Below are 18,423 nucleotides of genomic sequence, written 5' to 3' on the forward strand. Positions count from 1 at the left end.
AAACTATATAATTAGTTTCTGAGTACATGCTAATATCAGGAAACATTTCAGTTTGATAGAAAACCCCAAACTAATCTGTTTTTAAGTGGCAGAATTTAAGATCCATACAGTTAAAGACTCTTGTCTGGCTGGGCGGTGGTGTCGCTCGCCTTTAGTCCCAGCACTCGGGAGGCAGAGGCAGGCGGATCTCTGTGAGTTCGAGTCCAGCCTGTTCTAGAAGAGCTAGTTCCAGGACAGGAACCAAAAGCTATGGAGAAACCCTGTCTCGAAAATCAAAAAAAAAAAAAAAAAAAAAGAAAGAAAGAAAGAAAAAAGACTCTTGTCTGTTTTCTGGTACAGTTCAGGCTTTTATGTACAGGGCAGCATGTGGTAAGTACTTCACCTGTGTTTGTTACCCCTTAGAGTTACAATTACTCAACAGACAGGACACCTACTGCTGTAGATACAGATTTACATGGTAGTTAACATTCTAGCAGAACAAAGCACATTGTTTCAATATGCCAGCTCCCCTTAATGCAGAAGCATAACCCTTCAAACTGATGCGGTTGGAGCCAATGGTTGTCTGGGATGCTAAGCAGTGAGTGTTACCTGCAACTCCGATCTCAGCTGATGTATCTGGCCCTTCAGCTTCTGGATCTCCTCCTTTTGCATCTCCTTCTCATGCCGAAGTTCTTCTAGCTCCATGCTGCCAGCAGTATTGCTATCAAGGCCTTCAAAACTGGAGCCTTCCTTTAAACTGTTTATCAATTTTTCTTTAGACTGTTGTAAAACAGAGAGTATAATTAAGCAAAAATGATATTATCTTATTATTCTTTTTATGTGTATAAGTGTTTTGCCTGGTAGTATGTCTGTGTACCACATGAAGGCCTGATAACCACAAAAGTCGGAAGAGGGCACCAGATCCTCTGGAACTAGTACAGACTGTTCTAAGCCACCACCTGGGCACTGGGAACTAACTAATCTCTTAGAGTAACAAATGTTCTTAATTTCCGAATCATCTACCCAGTTCCCAGCTTGTACTTTACTTCATTTCATATTATTCATTTTTTGTGATGCCAGAGAATGAGCCCGGGGCCGCACACATACTAAGCACACTTTTCACTGAGCCTTATTCCCGCTAGCTTATACAGTGTCATCTCACCACACAGAAACAAAGCCACCAGACATTCATCCATAGGAAATCCACAAGTAATTAAAGCCACAGGGATAAAATTACAAGAGATACTTACTTTTGTTTTGTTTTTTGAGACAGAGTTTCTCTGTGTTACAGCTCTGGGTGTCCTGGAACTTCACTTTGTAGACCAGGCTGGCCTGGAATTCACCGAGATCCACCTGCCTCTGCCTCCCAAGTGCTGGGATTAAAGGCACGTGCTACCACCACTTGTCCTGTCCTTGGATATTAGACCCCAAGATCTTGTTATGGTTACAAATGTTTCTAAGATTTTTCTACTATTTTCTTCTTATCCCAATCATACTCCACTCAACTAATGCTTAGGTAGCGTCTAAGATGTGCTTGGCACTGTAGTGAAGACCATGTCCCCTTCTGGAAAGCGCCCTCTGCCTTACAAACTAAACAGGAAATTAAAAGCACCCAGTAGAAGAATACAATGAACTCAAGCAAGGGGAAATGGTCAGATTATTGCAGAGTTCTGAGGAGGAGAGAAGGTTTCACTTGAAAGTCAACGTTTACACTGATATTAAAATACGGCTGTTTTAAAACATACAGAGAAAACCCCAAAGCACAGTGGTGTGAGGGAAAGCACTGTATGAGGCAGCTCAGAGTTTCGGATGCCAGGTTAAACTTTTGTTTTGTTTTGTTTGAAATGGAGTCTTGTACTATAGCCCAGGTGGATCTTGAACTTGTGGCAACTCTTCTACTTTAGCTTTCTAAGTGCTAGAGTAACAGGGAGGTGCCACCATATCTGGAGACCAAATTATCTCATTTGACTTGGTAGGCTAAATCAAATTACCAGACAGTGGGCAGGGGGGTGCTGTCACCAAGATGCATTTCAGGAGGGTTGATCGGGAAGTATTGTATAGCAGGTGTCCAAATGATGGTCCATGGGTCAATCTGGTAGCCTGTTTCTGTATAGCTCAAAAGCTAACCATGTTTATTTCACATTTCAATAGGATTATAAGAAATAAAAACAAAGAATATACTGTGGCAACCATTTTAGCCCATAGAATATATAATACTTACTGGGCACTAGGTAGTGGGTGGCACACACTTTTAGTCCCAGCACTCGAGAGGCAGAGGCAGGCAGATCTCTGTGAATCTGAGACTAGCCTGGTCTACAGATTGAGTTCCAGGATAGGTTCCAAAGCTACACAGAGAAACCCTGTTTTGAAAAAAAAAAAAAAAAAAAAAATTTTACTTTGATCCTTTACAGAAAAATCTGGCATGAAGGATGAGCAAGAAGAAGAGACCTAAGACTTATAAAGATCAATGTATAAAGTGCCAATTCTCAACCAGTAAAGATCAATTTTTACATCTTGAATACAAAATTTTAAAGTTATTCTCCTTTCAAAGAATTTTTCCTTTTAAGTGGAGGAACTGTAGGCATTTTCATTTCTTTCTGCAAACTTTATTTTTCAATTTGAACATCACCATTTATATGCCACCTCCCATCCAATCACAAGACTCCAGCCTGGCAACTCTCACACCTGCATTTCATTATGTCGCCAGTCAAGCTGTCGTTGTCTTTATGTCTTTATCTCCCAGAGTACACTGAACCTCCCCTTTCTGAGAAACCCAGGGATTCCACAGGTCAAATCCAAGAACTCTACCTAGTCCTCATCACATCACAGAAGCTGCCTAACTGCCCATCATTGTCCTTAGGCATTCTCCCCTGGCCCAACTTCTCCCTGGTTCTCCAAACTCTGGCTGCTCTCCTCCCAATTTGTACATGCTGATGTTTAGAACTGTATAATTAGTCCTAGGCCTTCTCCCCGCAAGCTGCACGCTATTCACAATTGATTTTACCTACACCCTAATTGATGCTATCTCCTGTGGCTAACACCCAGACCTTCTGCTGAGCTTTAGGCCTGAATTTCTAACTACCTTCCTGACATGTTCACATCAATGTCCTATCAATTTTTCAAGCTCATAATTTGTCATAATCGCCTTCAACCCTAACATGCCACAATCCCTCTTTGTTCCTTTCAGAGGACAAGAAACAACACCCTTACATGCAAACAGATACCCTGAGTCATCCCAGATTCTATCTGACTTCTTTCCCTCCCCTCCAATTAAATTTCCAATTTAAATTTCTCAAATATTCTATCTTCTACCTAGTAGTTATCCCATTAGCCATTCTCACCTTTACACACCTAGATCAGGCCCTAACACGTCTTATAATCACCTGTTAGCATCTACTTGCCTCTGCTCTCATCATCTCACTTACTCCTTTCATTACATCTACTGAGTATCAGATATTGCTTTAGGATGCAATGAAGACCAAACTTACCTAAGTTCTTCACTGCTGCTACGCTTCTTAATTTCAAATCTTATAATGCTACTCAGTTTCTTTAGCACCTCTCCCCCATCACCTACAGGATAAAACCTGAATGGGCCTTCACAATCTGGTTTCAGCCCGTCACTGGGTTTTTTCGCCATCACCTAAACTCTGGCACTAGTTCCCCAGGCATACTGTGTTCTCTCTGGACCCCTGCTTCTGGCACGGCTTCTTTATCTAAATCTCTACCCTGTGTGAGCCTCCCTGCTCCCCCTTCACAGTTATCTTTATAGTGTAAGCTCAGTGCAGTGAACACTGGCATCCCTTTCTCTCCAAGTCCTACTGTACCGCATCAATGACTTTACCCTGTAAATTATTTTGATTTTTTAAAAGATTTATTTATTATGTATACAGTGTTCCGCTTGCATGTATGCCTGCAGGCCAGAAGAGGGCACTAGATCTCATTACAGGTGGTTGTGAGTCATCATGTGGTTGCTAGGAATTGAACTCAGGATCTTTGGAAGAGCAGCCATTGCCCTTAACCATTGAGCCATCTCTTCAGCCCCCTATTTTGATTTTTTAAAAAATCTGCTAACCTGAATGTGCCCTTAAATCAAAAAGAATAAACAAATAAGTAAATAAAGTTTTGTAAACAACTGTGTGTGTGGTAGGGGTGCATGTTTTACTGCTAGCTGACAGCAATGTTTTCCAGGACAAAACAACAAAGAAGCTGGTTTGGAGTTGAGGCTCTCAACACCCAAAGAACCAAGCAGCAAGAACCTGAGGTCAGGAGGTGAGGGTTAGAGGCATGCTTGAAGTCTCATGAGGGGACAGGTATAAGCAGAGTGAGCAGACAGCAATACAAGGTAGGAAAGAGGATTTAGGACAGACTTAAAGGGACCTTTACTCTTTGGAGACTAGGAAGAGGACCCCAGAGGACTAGAAACAAGGACACGAGAAGACATACTAGAAGGTAAGGTGGCTGTATTGCACAGAAGACTGGATCTCCAAGAAGGTGAGAGCTGGCTGTGTCATCCAAGTCAAAGTATATGCAAACAACAACAAAATATAACAGCAAATACACATTCAGGTCATTATAGACCTTTCAGAGAAGAAAAGTTCAGAAATGTAATAGGTAGAAATTATATGATGGAGCAAGGGAAATAAGTTCTTAATAAGTGAAGACAGCATAGCCCTAAACCATTCTGATATATCTGACATTGAGACAAAACAGGGAACAGCTCAAAAAAAAAAAAGCAAAACATAAAACAATCTTAATTTTTCTTCTTCTTTGGAAGGAGGTCCCAAAATCTAGTCCTCAGTCTTCCACTAAGTGACCACACGCTTCCGTGAGCTAGGACACAGCAGCAGTAATCACACACATAAGAACAGAGAGATGTATGAGAAGCAACTAAAATGAAGCAGGTGGATGGAACCCATGCATAGACAGACAGACCATCCTAAATAAAAGCAAAAGCACACATTTGCTCTCTGACGAGAAGCTGAAGGCTACATTGGTGACTGCAGTTTTTATAGGAACCACCAAAGGGATATAACATAGCTACTTAACAACAATAGCATTATAAGAGATAAAGGTAGCAAGCTGAAGATGTGAATCAGGCAGTGGTAAGCTCAGAATTTCTACCCTTTCCAAAAGGTCCCAAATGCAGCAGGGCAATACAGCCAACACATCACCTCACAGTATCTAGGGTGCTGGTGCCTCCCAGTGAGGGGTACATCAGAGTGTACACTCATGCTTACCTGGAGTATTCGTGTAGCTTTCTGCTTGTAGTCAGTCAATTCCTGTTTAGAAGACTCCAAGCTTGACCTGTGTAGCTTGACTTGCTGCTGGAGCTCATCAACCTTCTTCTTCTCCTCAGAGTACTTTCTTTCTGCCTGAGTAACTGCTTCTGCCAAATTCTGACGTTCCACTTCCATTTTATTAAGGCGTGCAGAGAATTCACTCTGTGGTAAATTTTACATTATACTTATCATTTAGTTTGAAATATATTTACATCCATGCATTCAGATATCTTAAGGGATTTATTAGCTCTAACCAACAGTAAGGTGAAAAAGAATAGAAAAATACATAAAGTTGTGGCACCCAAGCACAGCAATGCATTAAAGTTAACTAGGAGTTTGTTCAAGGTGCAACAAGGTCTATTCTGAGGCTTAGGGAAATGGAATTTCCAATTTTGGTGCTGGGGATCTGTTTTCTAAGAAATGTGCCAGAAATGGTGCTGTACACCTAATTCTAGTACTTGGGAGGCAGAGGTAGAATTGCCACAAAGGTGAAGCAACCCTCAGCAGATCAGTGAAAGCAACTATTTATTTTATTTAATTTTGAGCAGATTCTCTCACCAAGGCTAGACTGGCTGGTTAGAGAGCTCCACCCAGAACTGAGGTCACAGATTTGTGCTACCATGCCCACCTTTTTTACATGAATCCAATCTCAGGTCCTTGTGCTGGCAAAGCACGCACTGTACTAAAGCCTCTCCCCAGCCTCCATTTCATTATTTTTTATGGCCTTAACAGGGTTTCCTTGTATGGGCATGCCACAGGTTGTTTATCCCAGCAGCAAGCGACATTTGTATTTGCAGCTTTGCCCAGATACGAACACTGCTCTACACAGTCAGCAAGCTTTATGTGAACACACATTTTTAATCTCTTGGGGAGATATGTAAAGTAGAACTGCTAAATTATAGGAACTCTATGTCTCTATGTTTAGCTTCTTGGGGAACAGCCTGTTCTTAGAAAAACTTTTGAATATTTTTTAGAACAATTAGGTACGTGACTAAATTTTAAGGAATCTAAATATAAACCAAATATCCCTGAAGACAGTTTCAATAGCTGAGTGAATGAATTGCAATATGCTGTAAGTGTAAAGTACACGAGGTTTTTGTTTGTTTGTTGTTGCTTGGGTGTTTTTTCTTTTTCTTTTTCTTTTCTTTTCTTTTCCTTTCTTTTCTTTCTTTCTTTTGTTTTGAGACAGGGCTTCTCTGAATAACAGCCCTAGCTGTCTTGGAACTAGCTCTTGTAGACCAGGCTGGCCTCAAACTAACAGGGATCCACCTGCCTTTGCCTCCCAAGTGCTAGAATTAAAGATTTTTGCCACCACCGCCCAGTAAGTACATCGTGTTTAAAAACTCAGAAGACAATGTAAAATATCTTATTAATATATATTTTTCTTCGAGACAGGTTTCTCTGTGTAGTCTTAGCTGTCCTGGAACTTGCTCTGCAGACCAAGCTGGTCTCAAAATCAAAGATCCACCTGCCTCTGCCTCGTGAGAGCCGGGATTAGGACTGCACTGCCACCACCTGGCCTCTCATTAATATTTTCTAATATGAACTACAAGTTGAGCAGGTTGTTTACCCCTTATTCAAAGTTCCCCATGACCAGAAGTATTTCAGAATTGTTTTTTCAGATTTTAGAATGTTTACAGACGCAAAATAAGAGTTTGAAACCTTGACTGTCCAATAGATTCATCCTTGAGTCTTATAAAAACAAACCATTAAACCGGGCATGGTGTTGAATGCCCCGAATACCAGTCCTTAGGAGGGAGAAGCAAGTGGACCTCTGCAATTTTTGAGGCCAGCATGGTCTACATAGTGAAGTCTTTAGTGACTTCCAGAGCTACAAAGTGAGACTCTGTCTCAAAAACAAAACAAAAACAAAAACAATCCCCCAGCTGGGCAGTGGTGGTGCACACCTTTAATCCCAGCACTCGGGAGGCAGAGGCAGGTGGATCTCTGTGAGTCTGAGGCCAGCCCGGTCTACAAGAGCTAGTTCCAGGACAGCTAGAGCTGATACACAGAGAAACCCTGTCTCAAAAAACCAAGAAAACCAAAACCAAAACAAAACAAAATAAAACAAAAATAATAGAGATGTAAAAAGTACGTACAATTTTCTCTTGAAATAAATGAATCAGGTTAAACTAGAACTAGACAAGGTTAAATAAAAATAAACAAGATACCCCAAGCTGGCATTTACTGAATTGGCAATGGTTGTTACAACCAAATTCAATGACAGATACACAACTCTAATGAACATTAATCATTTTAATTTTCTCTAATACATAAAATTAATTTAGCAAGAATTAAGATAATTTTTTCAAGTATCTAGGCTTCTGTTTGACAAATGCATGGTAGAATTCTGCTGAGGAATGAATGTACTATGAAGTACAGAGGCGACCCCCTGCCTGAGCAACAGAAGAATGCAGTATCTCCTTCTGACCTGCATCTGTTTGTAGCTCTCCTGCTCTCTCTTCAGAGTGGCATCGGCTTCATGCAGCCTCTCCTGAAGAGTTTGCAGAGCTTGGTTCTGTAGACTACTGCCTTCATTGTGATCCTGCATTATTCTAAAAGAAAATGATCACATCAAAGAACACACTTCCACAGAGAGCAAGCAATTAGGTGCCATAATTCCTAGAGCATCTGAATTAGTCAAACCAAATAGGTGGCCTAAGACATTGTTTTTTCTTAATTATTTACTTAATTGACTGGTGCTTTGCTTGCATGTATGTCGATGTAAGAATGTCAGATTCGCTGGAACTGTAGTTACAGACAATGTGAGCTACCATATGGTTGGCTAGGAATTGAACCCAGGTCCTCTGGAGGAGCAGCCAGTGCTCTTAACCTCTGAAGGCATCTCTCCAGCCCCAACCTAGACATTCTGAACAGAATATTTTTGTATTTTTAGGACAAATATAAGTGCATACCATAAATTAAATATATGGATGGCACTATGCTTTTCAAATACTCTCAAGTTTTCTAACAATGTATCTCAATGGTTAAAAAAATGAATCCATTTTAATCACTCACATTTCCAACATTACAAGAAATTTTCCCTCTTGTGAATTTCTAAGGATGCTGACTGTTCATAGGTTGCAAACACTACAATCTTAGCATCCGTGTACTCTAGCTTGCCCTTCTTGACTAGCAGAACTACCTACCGTGACTTCTCACTCTGCAAGACTTCCAGTGCTTCCGTGCGGGAACTCAGCAGCTGGTCAGCCTCCTGCAGTCGCACTTTGAGCACAGCCAGCTGGGAATCCTTTGCAGCCACTGCTTCAGTAAGGTCATCAACTTGGGCTCGTAGTTCCCGAGTTATTCGATCACTTTTTGAATGGTCAACATTCCATTTTTCAACTCTTGCCCTTGCCTTATTTAATTCTAGAAAAAAATAAAATTTCTGTACTCAAGCAAAACAGAATACATCTTTTTATGATATGCTTAGTGATATATGTAGTCTGCCACCAAAAACAATCTTAAAAGTATCGAAATAAACTTCATAGGGTTTCATGAAACATTAGTTTCAAAACATTTCATGTCTGTATTAGTCCAGGCAAACCAAAGCTTTTTTTTTAGTCTTTTTAATAATCTTATTCTGCCTTCTTCAGTGGTAAATAAAACTTCCCATTGTTCCATCACACTGCTCTCACTGGCCCTAGGAACCAGGGTAGACATTTCCTTTATCCTTTCTTCCTCAGCCAGTCATAGTATTCGCATCCTCTCTGTCGCTACCACACCACAGACACGTTGTTTTCTTTTTTTCCCAAGGCGGGGTTTCTCTGTATAGTCCTGACTGTCCTTGAACTCACTCTGTAAACCAGGTTTGTCTCAAACTCAGAGATCTGCCTGCCTCTGCCTCTTGAATGCTAGGATTAAAGGCATGTGCCACACCCAGCTATTAATTTTTTAGAAAGAATTACGTTTACATGTATGGGAGTTTTGTCTGCATGTATGTATGTGCATCACATGCATGGCCAGTGTACCTGAAAGTCAGAAGAGGACACTGAATCCCCTAGAACTGAAGTTAAAGATGGTTGTGACCCATCCTATTGGTTCTGGGAATACAACTTGGATCCTCTGGAAGAGCAGCCAATACTCTTAACCACTGAGCCATCTCTCCAGTCCCAAATGTTTTTTAAATAATCATTTCTAAAGAACTAGGGATTATCTACTTGCAGTCATGTCACTTTTCACATAGAATCCCATGGTCATTTATGGTTCCTGGAGCGGCAGCACTGTGACACTGCCTACTAGAGTCTAGCACTTAACCCCAACTTTGGTTCATGAAATAGTTCTCCTTAAAATCCAGAATAAATAAAGTGAATAATTAGATTTTATTAATATCTAGTTTCTACTGGTTCTTAAATTAATAATTTACACATGTACACCCAGTATTTGTTAGGCTGAAACAGAAAGATTGCTACAGGTTTGAGATTAGCCTAGGCTACAGTGTAACGTTCTGTTCCCCCCCCTCCCTTTTTTTAATTTAGTGATGTCTTAAAAATCTGAACTAGCCAAAATTCTGTTTTGTGCTCATAGAAGAACTGGTTCTACCTTCTTGAGTTTCTTTGGATCTCTGAAGTAGTGAGGCCATTTCCTGGTTTAAAGACTGGACTTCATTCCTAAGCAACTGATTCTCCAGGCGGAGATTAGATAATTCATGTGATCTGTTCCCATCAGGGGGTGCCTGGCTGTGCTCCGTGCTGGGGGCCTCAGATGCCATGCTTTCCTTTGAGGATTCCTGGTGGCCTTCAGGCACTGAATCAGAACTATTCACTTCTGCAAAACAAGAACACACTTCGGTACAATAGCACTGTCACTATGTAAGCAGACTCACTTGCTTTTGGAATGCCTCTTGGTGAGTTGGTTGCTATAGTTAGGATCCCATAAAAATATCATTAGTTCCTAATAAAAATCTATTCTCATAAATGGAGTCTACAGACCTGCAAGGATCTTCAACCTCTGGACACACTGGAAGAAAAGGAACAGAATATAAAAACAATTCTGGAAAGGAGAAAGCCAAAAATAATTTAAACACTGGATTTCCTTATTTCTAAAATGGTTTTGAAAAAAGGGGATACAAGCCGGGCGGTGGTGGCGCACGCCTTTAATCCCAGCACTTGGGAGGCAGAGGCAGGCGGATCTCTGTGAGTTCGAGGCCAGCCTGGTCTACAAGAGCTAGTTCCAGGACAGGCTCCAAAGCTACAGAGAAACCCGGTCTCAAAAAACTAAAAAAGAAAAAAGGGGATACAAGTGTTAACACTAAAAACACCGAGAAGGCACAACAGAATAGCTGTGGGGTTCAAGGCAATAAGATTAGTACAATAGGTCACAGCAATTTATGATAACCAAACCGAAATCAAAAGGTCCTTCCAAAGGATGAGTTCAATCTATCTTGTTTTTAATTAACTTTGATACAAATTCACACATAACTTATTTTACTTTTAATTTTTTGTTTTGTTTTGTTTTTAAAACGGGGTTTCTCTGTGTAGTCCTAGCTGCCCTGGAATTTACTCCATAGACCAAGTGGCCTCAAACTCAATGAGACCACCTGCCTCTGTCTTCCAAGTGCTAGGATTAAAAGTGTGCACTGCCACCGCCCCGCTTACTTTCATATTTTTAATATGTACAAATATCTGTCTGTACACCCTGTAAATGCCCTGTGTCCATGGAAGCCAGAAGAGAGTTACAGACAGTAGTGACCCATAGCATCTTGTGGGTGCTATGAATCCAACCCAGGTGCTCTAAGAGCAGTCAGTGCTCTCACCACTGAGTCATTTCTCCAGCCCCACATTTAACTTACTTTTTAAATTACGTGGGCAGAAGGGAACTTTTCACAAGGTTAGATGGACAAGTGATAACAAGGTGAAATCCAGGTAGTACATACTGTAATCCCACCTCTTCGGAGGTTGAGGCAGAATGATCACTGTAAGACTGCGGCTAACCAGCCAGGTGATAGTGGTGCATGCCTTTAATCCCAGCACCAGCGAGACAGAGGCAGGCAGATCTTTGTGATTTCCAGGCCAGCCTGGTCTACAGAGTTCCAGGACAGCCAAGGCTACACTGAGCAACCCTGTCTCAGAAAAGCACACACACACACACACACACACACAAAATAAAAAAGATTGAGGCTAATCTATGAGATCAAGGCCAACCTTGGCTAGAATAGTTCTCAAAACTAATATCACAAATAAGATCCAGGTTTATGGCACATGCCAGTAATCTCAGCACTTAGGAGGAACTTAAGAGGATGAGGCAGGATGACTACAAACTCTAGATCTTGTCTCAAAATACCAACAAATAAGCCTGGTGGTGGTGGCACACGCCTTTAATCCCTGCACTTGGGAGGCTGAGGCAGGCGGATCTCTGTGAGTTTGAGACCAGCCTGGTCTACAAGAGCTAGTTCCAGGACAGGCTCCAAAACCACAGAGAAACCCTGTCTTGAAAAACCAAAAAAAAAAAAAAAAAAAAAAAAAACTCCAAAACCACAGAGAAACCCTGTCTCGAAAAAAAAAAAAAAAACCCAACAAATAAATAAGTAAAGAAAGACATTTCCCCCAAATATCTGACTACAGGCTCAACAGGAAGAGGCTCTTGCTGCTAAGCCTGACAATCTGAATTAAATCCCCAGGACCTACATAGGAGTGAACGCATGTAGGAGAAAAACAAATCCTTCAAACTGTCCTTTGATCTCTATGTGCTTCTGTGCATAAGTGCACCCACACACCTACAGAAAATAAACATAAATATTTTAAAATATTGACAGCTCTTCAGTAGGTCCAAAAAAAGTGGGTTAAAGATCTGAAAGTATAATTTACAAATTTAATGCAAGGATTTAGATATATGAGCATCTACAATAGCACACACAAGCACACATACACATATACACACAAACACACACTTGGAATTAACTAAAACTCACAGGCTATTTTATTTGATTTCAAAGTTATCAAGTTAAAATTTATAAAAAAAAATGGAAAATTTCATATCTGTAACCAAGGGAAATTTTTTAAGTAGCTCAAAGTCAAAAGAAAAATCATAATTAAATTTAGAGTGTATTTATCACTTACACATAATTTGTAATAATCTACATGTTAGTCAATAAATAAATTGCAAAACAAAGACTATAGGGTAGCCTAAAGATAAAAATGATATTAAGATCTCAAAACCTCGCCCCTGAAAAAAAAAAAAAAAACCTCAATTCTTCTTTGGAGTCTTAAAGACACCTTTTTTTCTTCTAGGGTTTCCCTGTGTAGTCCTGGCTGTCCTGGAATAGACTTGGGCTGGCCTCAAATTCAGTGATCTACATGCCTCTGCCTCCCAAGTGCTAATATTAAATGGATGTGCCACTAAACCCCTCTTCCAAATTCTTAAAAATATGATCAAACAGGAAATCAGAATATTGACTCAATATTAAAGAATTACTAATTCTATTTTTCTATTTTGTAGTATAAGATTGAACACCAAGGCTTCCTGCATTCCAAGCAAGTGCTGCACTATTTAGTTTTATACACAGACCTTAATTATTAGTTTTTATTTTTAGACAGGATCTCACAGAATTTTCCAGGTTGGCCTTTAATTCATTCTGTATCCCAGGAAGGTTTTGAACTTGTTATCCTTTTGCCTCAGGCTCCCAAGTAGCTAGGATAATAGGCTTACATACTGTGCCTGGCCAAGAACTACTAAATTTTTTTTTAATTATTTATTTATTAAGTATGCAATACTCTGTCTGTGTGTCTGCCTGCAGGCCAGAAGAGGGCACCAGACCCCATTACAGATGGTTGTGAGCCACCATGTGGTTGCTGGGAATTGAACTCAGGACCTCTGGAAGAGCAGGCAGTGCTCTTAACCGCTGAGCCATCTCTCCAGCCCCGAACTACTAAAATTTTAAGGTGATAAAAGTATGTTAGTATTTTTTAGAGTAACATAGACAAATGCTTCATAGGGGAAAAAAGATGTAACATCTAACACAAAAAAGGATAGGAGCCGGGTGGTGGTGGCGGCGCACGCCTTTAATCCCAGCACTTGGGAGGCAGAGGCAGGTGAATCTCTGTGAGTTCGAGACCAGCCTGGTCTACAAGAGCTAGTTCCAGGACAGGCTCCAAAACCACAGAGAAACCCTGTCTCGAAAAACCAAAAAAAAAAAAAAAAAAAAAGGATAGGAAACAGAATACAAGCAAAACTACTGGGGATGCAGCCTGGTGGAAGAATGGCTGTCTAGTGTATGTAAGCTTGAGTTTAGTCATGGGTATGGCAAAGGTCAGCAGACAACATTCACAATCCCTACTCTAACACAGTATTGACTAATGTAGACAACGCTGTCACCCTTGTTTACACCACACATTGGCAAAGATCCTTGTCTTACACCTGTGAGGATAGATCCTACAATAGTTGGTAAAGAATATTATTCAAACATTTTAACTTAGGATGACACATCCAATCTGCTTGATTCTGAAAGAAACAGGGCTGATTAACTACCAGGACTTTGGCTCCCAGGATTCTCTTCAGTGGGCTTGGTGGTGGTTACACTTGTGTCCACAGAACTGACGCTTGAGGACTGAGAGCTTGGAAACACGGGCACTTTGCCCTTCTCTTTCTTGATCTCCACTCTCCCCGTTGGCTCCTTCTGGGAGCTGTTAAGAAAATCAAACAGCAGCTCATCATCAGGCTCTGACTTTTTCCTTCGAACAAACTGCGACGAAGGCCTAGGGACAGATGCATGTTCAGTGGGATGGGAGGCCTCTCCGGATGGCCTGGATCCTGCTTTCACGTTTGCTGTGCCAGCTATGACGGTGGCTTTTTGTTGCCGGATGTTATCAGCAGCTGAGGAAATGTAGTTAGCTTTAGGTCCAGTCTGGTATGTTGAATCTGTGTTTTGCTGGTGAAGTTCAGGATAGTCAGTATTTTTGCTATAAAAGATGTTGCTGGTATTTTCCTTTCTGAGAGCTGTTGCAGCCCCTTGATCAACTCGGTTTAAAAGATCTTCTGCCCTTCCAGCAAGATCAGCAAACCAAGACATGATGGCAGCAGGATAATCCTACTGATGAACATGTTAAAAAAAAAAAAAAAAAAGGACAAGATATGATCAGTTTATCATCTGGAAAGAGTTCCGGGTTGAAATCCTAACCTGCCTGTTACTAGCCAGGCAACTTTGAACAAGTTACTAATAGAAGATGAGAAACTTTACCTTGAAAATATAGGACAGCAGGTACACTTCCTTACAGAATGTTTTTAAATGTTCTGTGATGGGTTTGTGCTGTGCTGCCCAAGCTACTGTGAACAAACGGTCTTCCTATCTGAACTATCTATAGTTGGGGCTACAGGGACTCATAACCATACCTAGCTCAGAATGACTTTATAATCAAACAATAGGGGAAAATACTTTTTGAGATGCTTGGCATACAGTAACCCCCTCTAGTAACTTCTGCTATCATCATTACAACTACTACTATTTTCCTTATTATTTCAATGAAGGACAAATCTTAACATAGCAAAAACATATGTGAGAGACTACATTATGTTCCCCAAAAGTCCATATACTTAACTCCAAACCTAGAGACCTCAAAATGTGACTTTAAGGACGTGAGGCCTATAAAGGTGTCATTTAAACTGATGTCTGTATTAGAAGAAACATATACGCAAACAGTCATAAAGAGAGAGAAGGTAAAACCAAGCTAGAAGATAGTCATATGTAAGCCAAAAATGAATCCTCAGAAATCAGCCTCAGGCAAGGCATCTGGGCTGGCAAAAGTGCTTGCCCTGAATCTTGACAATCTAAATTCAATCCCTGGAACCCATAGGGGAACAAGACAGAGGACTCAAGAAAGCTGTCCTTTGGCCACACAATTCCAAGCACACACACAACTAATAAGTAAATATATATACAAAGTCAACACCTTCATCTCGGACTTAGAAAAGCTAGAAAGATCAACTTTTATGGTCTCATCTATTCAGCCTAGGACACTTTCATGGATGCCTTAACAAATCCATACAGGATTCAAACAACAAAGAACATGCTTAGCAAAATTCCACTACAACCAAATAAAAACAGTTCTCTGAAATTTGTTTCAAAGGGCTGAACTTGGGGAGAAAACCCCTTCTGATGATTACAAAAGTTATGACTGTTAAAGTGATTTATATATGAATACAGGGTCTCAAGCAAATTTTTAACTATATAAATACTTAGTACCCACCATGTGCATGTTAAGCTGCGTGCAAATTTTTTTAAATGACTATCTATCCAACACATTTGGACACTTATAGGTGCCACATAGGTGAAGGCAATGAAGTAATTAGCCTTCATGCTATAGTATAAAGTAAACTGCAAAGTCAACAATGACTGATGAATGTAGTTAGCATGCCTTTGCCCTGGAAATGTCAACTCTAATGCTTTCTTCACTAGCATCGGAGTTATCTTTCCTTATCATCTAAGCTAAGCCCTTTTATTCTGTGTGCATGCCCTTCGCCCTTCTTTTGCCTTACAGTGCTTCTGGTTATTATAGCTGTTGCTTTTAAAACATCTGTCTCTCGCTCTTGGGGGAAGGGGGGTGGGTGGCTAGACACAATCTCTGTTTGGCTCACTAATGAATTCCCAGAGTCTAGCCTACACAGGCACTCCTAGAAACACTACTGAGGCAATTCATCTTTATCTGCCAAGTGCTGTGCAAACACCATCACGAATAACCTTCTCAGCTACAGTATGTGGTAGATCGCAATGTCCTCTAAAAAACAAACATGGATATAGTTTAGCAAGGTCCCAGAGCTTAGATGACACCTCAGACATTGAAATCTAAGTCAATTCAGTGTCAAGCCCACCGTTTAACCCCTTTCTCTCCACATCTAACCTCGTCAGGGAGTTCACTGTTTAAACACATTCTTCAGGAAACTCATTAGGTGTGTATGTCAGTTTACGAGAAGTCAAATAAAAACGTTAACGTGACATGCATTCCCACTTATAAAACTCCACACAAACGTAAAGTAAAATTTGGTGATGAGCGTGAGAAAATTAACTCTCCTAATTAAAAAAAAAGCCTAAAGACAACGTATCAATTAATGTCTTGCCTCCCATCTGAAAGTTAACGGGACTTTAAAACACGACCGGGGACCTTCACATGGATTATAGACACCGAGCTAGGGCCTGGACTTTCGTTCGGTGACAGACTCCAAATGGGGACTTCGGTGGCGCAAAGCAACCTGAAAGGTCAGATGTCACACAGAGGCAGGGTCAGGGGTCAGCGGTCAGGCACGGCTGTCTGGCCGGCGGTCTGACCAACCCTGGGTGCCCGGCAGGCGATGACACGACCCACTGCGCCCCCACACAAGTTAAGTTTCCGAGGGGGGGGGACAGTCAGCCTCGGTGGCCGGAGCCTACGGGACTGTGGCGTCCCCTCCCTCGGCCCTGGGCGAAGACCGAGCACGACGGCACTCGGGAAAGGCGGAGACCGGGTCCCACATGCCAAGCCGTCCCGACCGCGGCCTGGTCGCGCCTCACCTGAGGAAGCCGAGAGACAAGGCCACTGCCTGGTCGCCCACCCGGGCCGCCACAGCAGCGGGCTGCTCCCGGACCTGCCGGCTACCTCTTCCGGGAGACGTGGAAGGGCGGCGAGGACCTCAAAACAGAGTGGCCGCCCAGCTGCCTGAGCGGCGGAGAGCCCAGCGCCGCCGGCCGCCGCCTAACAGGCCATTCAGGCGGCGGCAACGGCGTCCGCGGGGCCCTAGTGCCTGGCCACGCCCCTCTCCCGCTGGTCGCACACGAACACCGTGCGTGTGACGTAACTCCCGCTTGCACGCGGCTGGCACAACATTGAGGGTCACGCCTACGAAGGGGGCGTGGCCCGTCACAGGTTACGTCAATGACAGGGGCGGGTCCGGACTGAAGTGGGTGGGATGTGAGCAACTGGTGAGCCCGCCCAGGCCTCTAAACTCCTCCTCCCTCTGGAATCCAAAAGTTTCATAGATGAGGATACTGAAACAGAGGTTGGGAACACAGAAAACGTGAGCCCTGGGCATGTCGGATGTTTCAGTATACAAATTGTATACAAATTGTTACTCACCACGGCCTAAGTCCCAGCCACATAGTAGAAAGAGATAGACACACACACACATTAAAGGCGGCTACGGCGGCGGCGGCTGTGGCAGCAGCGCATAAAGGGGCTGCCGCCGGGTGATGCGGTGACCGCTGCGGCAGGCCCAGTAGCTGAGCGTCGGATCCGCGCTTCGGAGCTCCCGGTCTTCTCCGGCCGACTCGCGACCGCTCGGGCGGTCTCAGGCCCCCCCTCGCCCCTTCCCCGTCCCTCCCCCGTCCCCGCCCCGGGGGCCGTCGCCACCGTTTCCCACCATGGCTCTGAAGAGAATCCACAAGGAATTGAATGACCTGGCCCGAGATCCTCCAGCACAGTGTTCAGCAGGTCCTGTTGGAGATATGTTTCATTGTCAGGTTTACATAGTAAAAAAAGATATGAGAGTAATTTTATTAAATAAGATAGAGGCATAAGCTCAAAGGCATTTTCATGAAACTTATGTGCACGTGCACATTCCAGGAACATGACTGTTAAACTAAATAAATTTGCTTTGTTGTGAAACTGAGCAGCATTTAACAAAAAAAAAAAGAATATAATTTAAAATAGAAAACCTGACCTCTGATTCCATGGAGCTTGCTTTCAAGGGGCAGAGGTGGATATTAGCTAAACCAATGATTGAACAATAATGTCAGAGCATTACCAAGTTGTAAATCAATAAAAACAGGGAGAAATGACCAGAGGCAGGAAAATAAATCAGGCTATCATTTGAAGAAGCGATAACTTGAGCTGAGACCTAAAAGACAGAGAAAAGGACTTCCCATAGTACTATATTTATGTTCTGCCTACAGTTCACAGACTCTGAAATCGTTGTTCAATATAAAATCTGTGTTCAACAACTTACTAGATGCTGTATCTACTGGGTGAACAGAACAAGCTAATATGATCTTAATGAAGTGTCTACAATATATTCTCAAGTGTGTGCATTCAGGCATTGAGGAAACTAAGACTCAGAGATGTTAATCTGTCCAAGATTGTGTGTCCTGAAAAGGGGGGTCCATCTCACTCCAAAGTCTGGGCTCCTAGACTCCAAGTTAAATATTAGGAGTAATTGCAAACCATTTTCTTCCTGTCGAGTCAGTTTAGTCCAGCCCAGTGAA

The 18,423-nt window shown here is 42.1% G+C and overlaps 1 protein-coding gene across 2 annotated transcripts in view; it reads right to left on the reverse strand.

The window, feature by feature from the left end:
• The window catches only part of Golga5 (golgin A5), a 35,015-nt gene extending 18,068 nt beyond the window's left edge, over nt 1-16,947 (reverse strand). The window contains exons 1-7 of one of the 2 annotated variants that reach the window (XM_057783278.1): nt 16,738-16,947; nt 13,725-14,283; nt 9,801-10,025; nt 8,408-8,627; nt 7,690-7,813; nt 5,217-5,420; nt 589-759 (exon numbers count right to left, since the gene is read on the reverse strand). In XM_057783278.1, the coding sequence (XP_057639261.1) occupies nt 589-759; nt 5,217-5,420; nt 7,690-7,813; nt 8,408-8,627; nt 9,801-10,025; nt 13,725-14,265 (1,485 nt within the window). In that variant the 5' untranslated portion in view covers nt 14,266-14,283; nt 16,738-16,947. Of the gene's footprint in view, nt 1-588; nt 760-5,216; nt 5,421-7,689; nt 7,814-8,407; nt 8,628-9,800; nt 10,026-13,724; nt 14,287-16,737 lie in introns of both variants that reach the window. The other variant, XM_057783277.1, reaches the window with a different exon arrangement.
• Between the last annotated feature and the right edge of the window lie 1,476 nt (nt 16,948-18,423).

Source organism: Chionomys nivalis, chromosome 10 (genome assembly GCF_950005125.1).
Source record: "Chionomys nivalis chromosome 10, mChiNiv1.1, whole genome shotgun sequence".
Classification (NCBI taxonomy): domain Eukaryota; kingdom Metazoa; phylum Chordata; class Mammalia; order Rodentia; family Cricetidae; genus Chionomys; species Chionomys nivalis.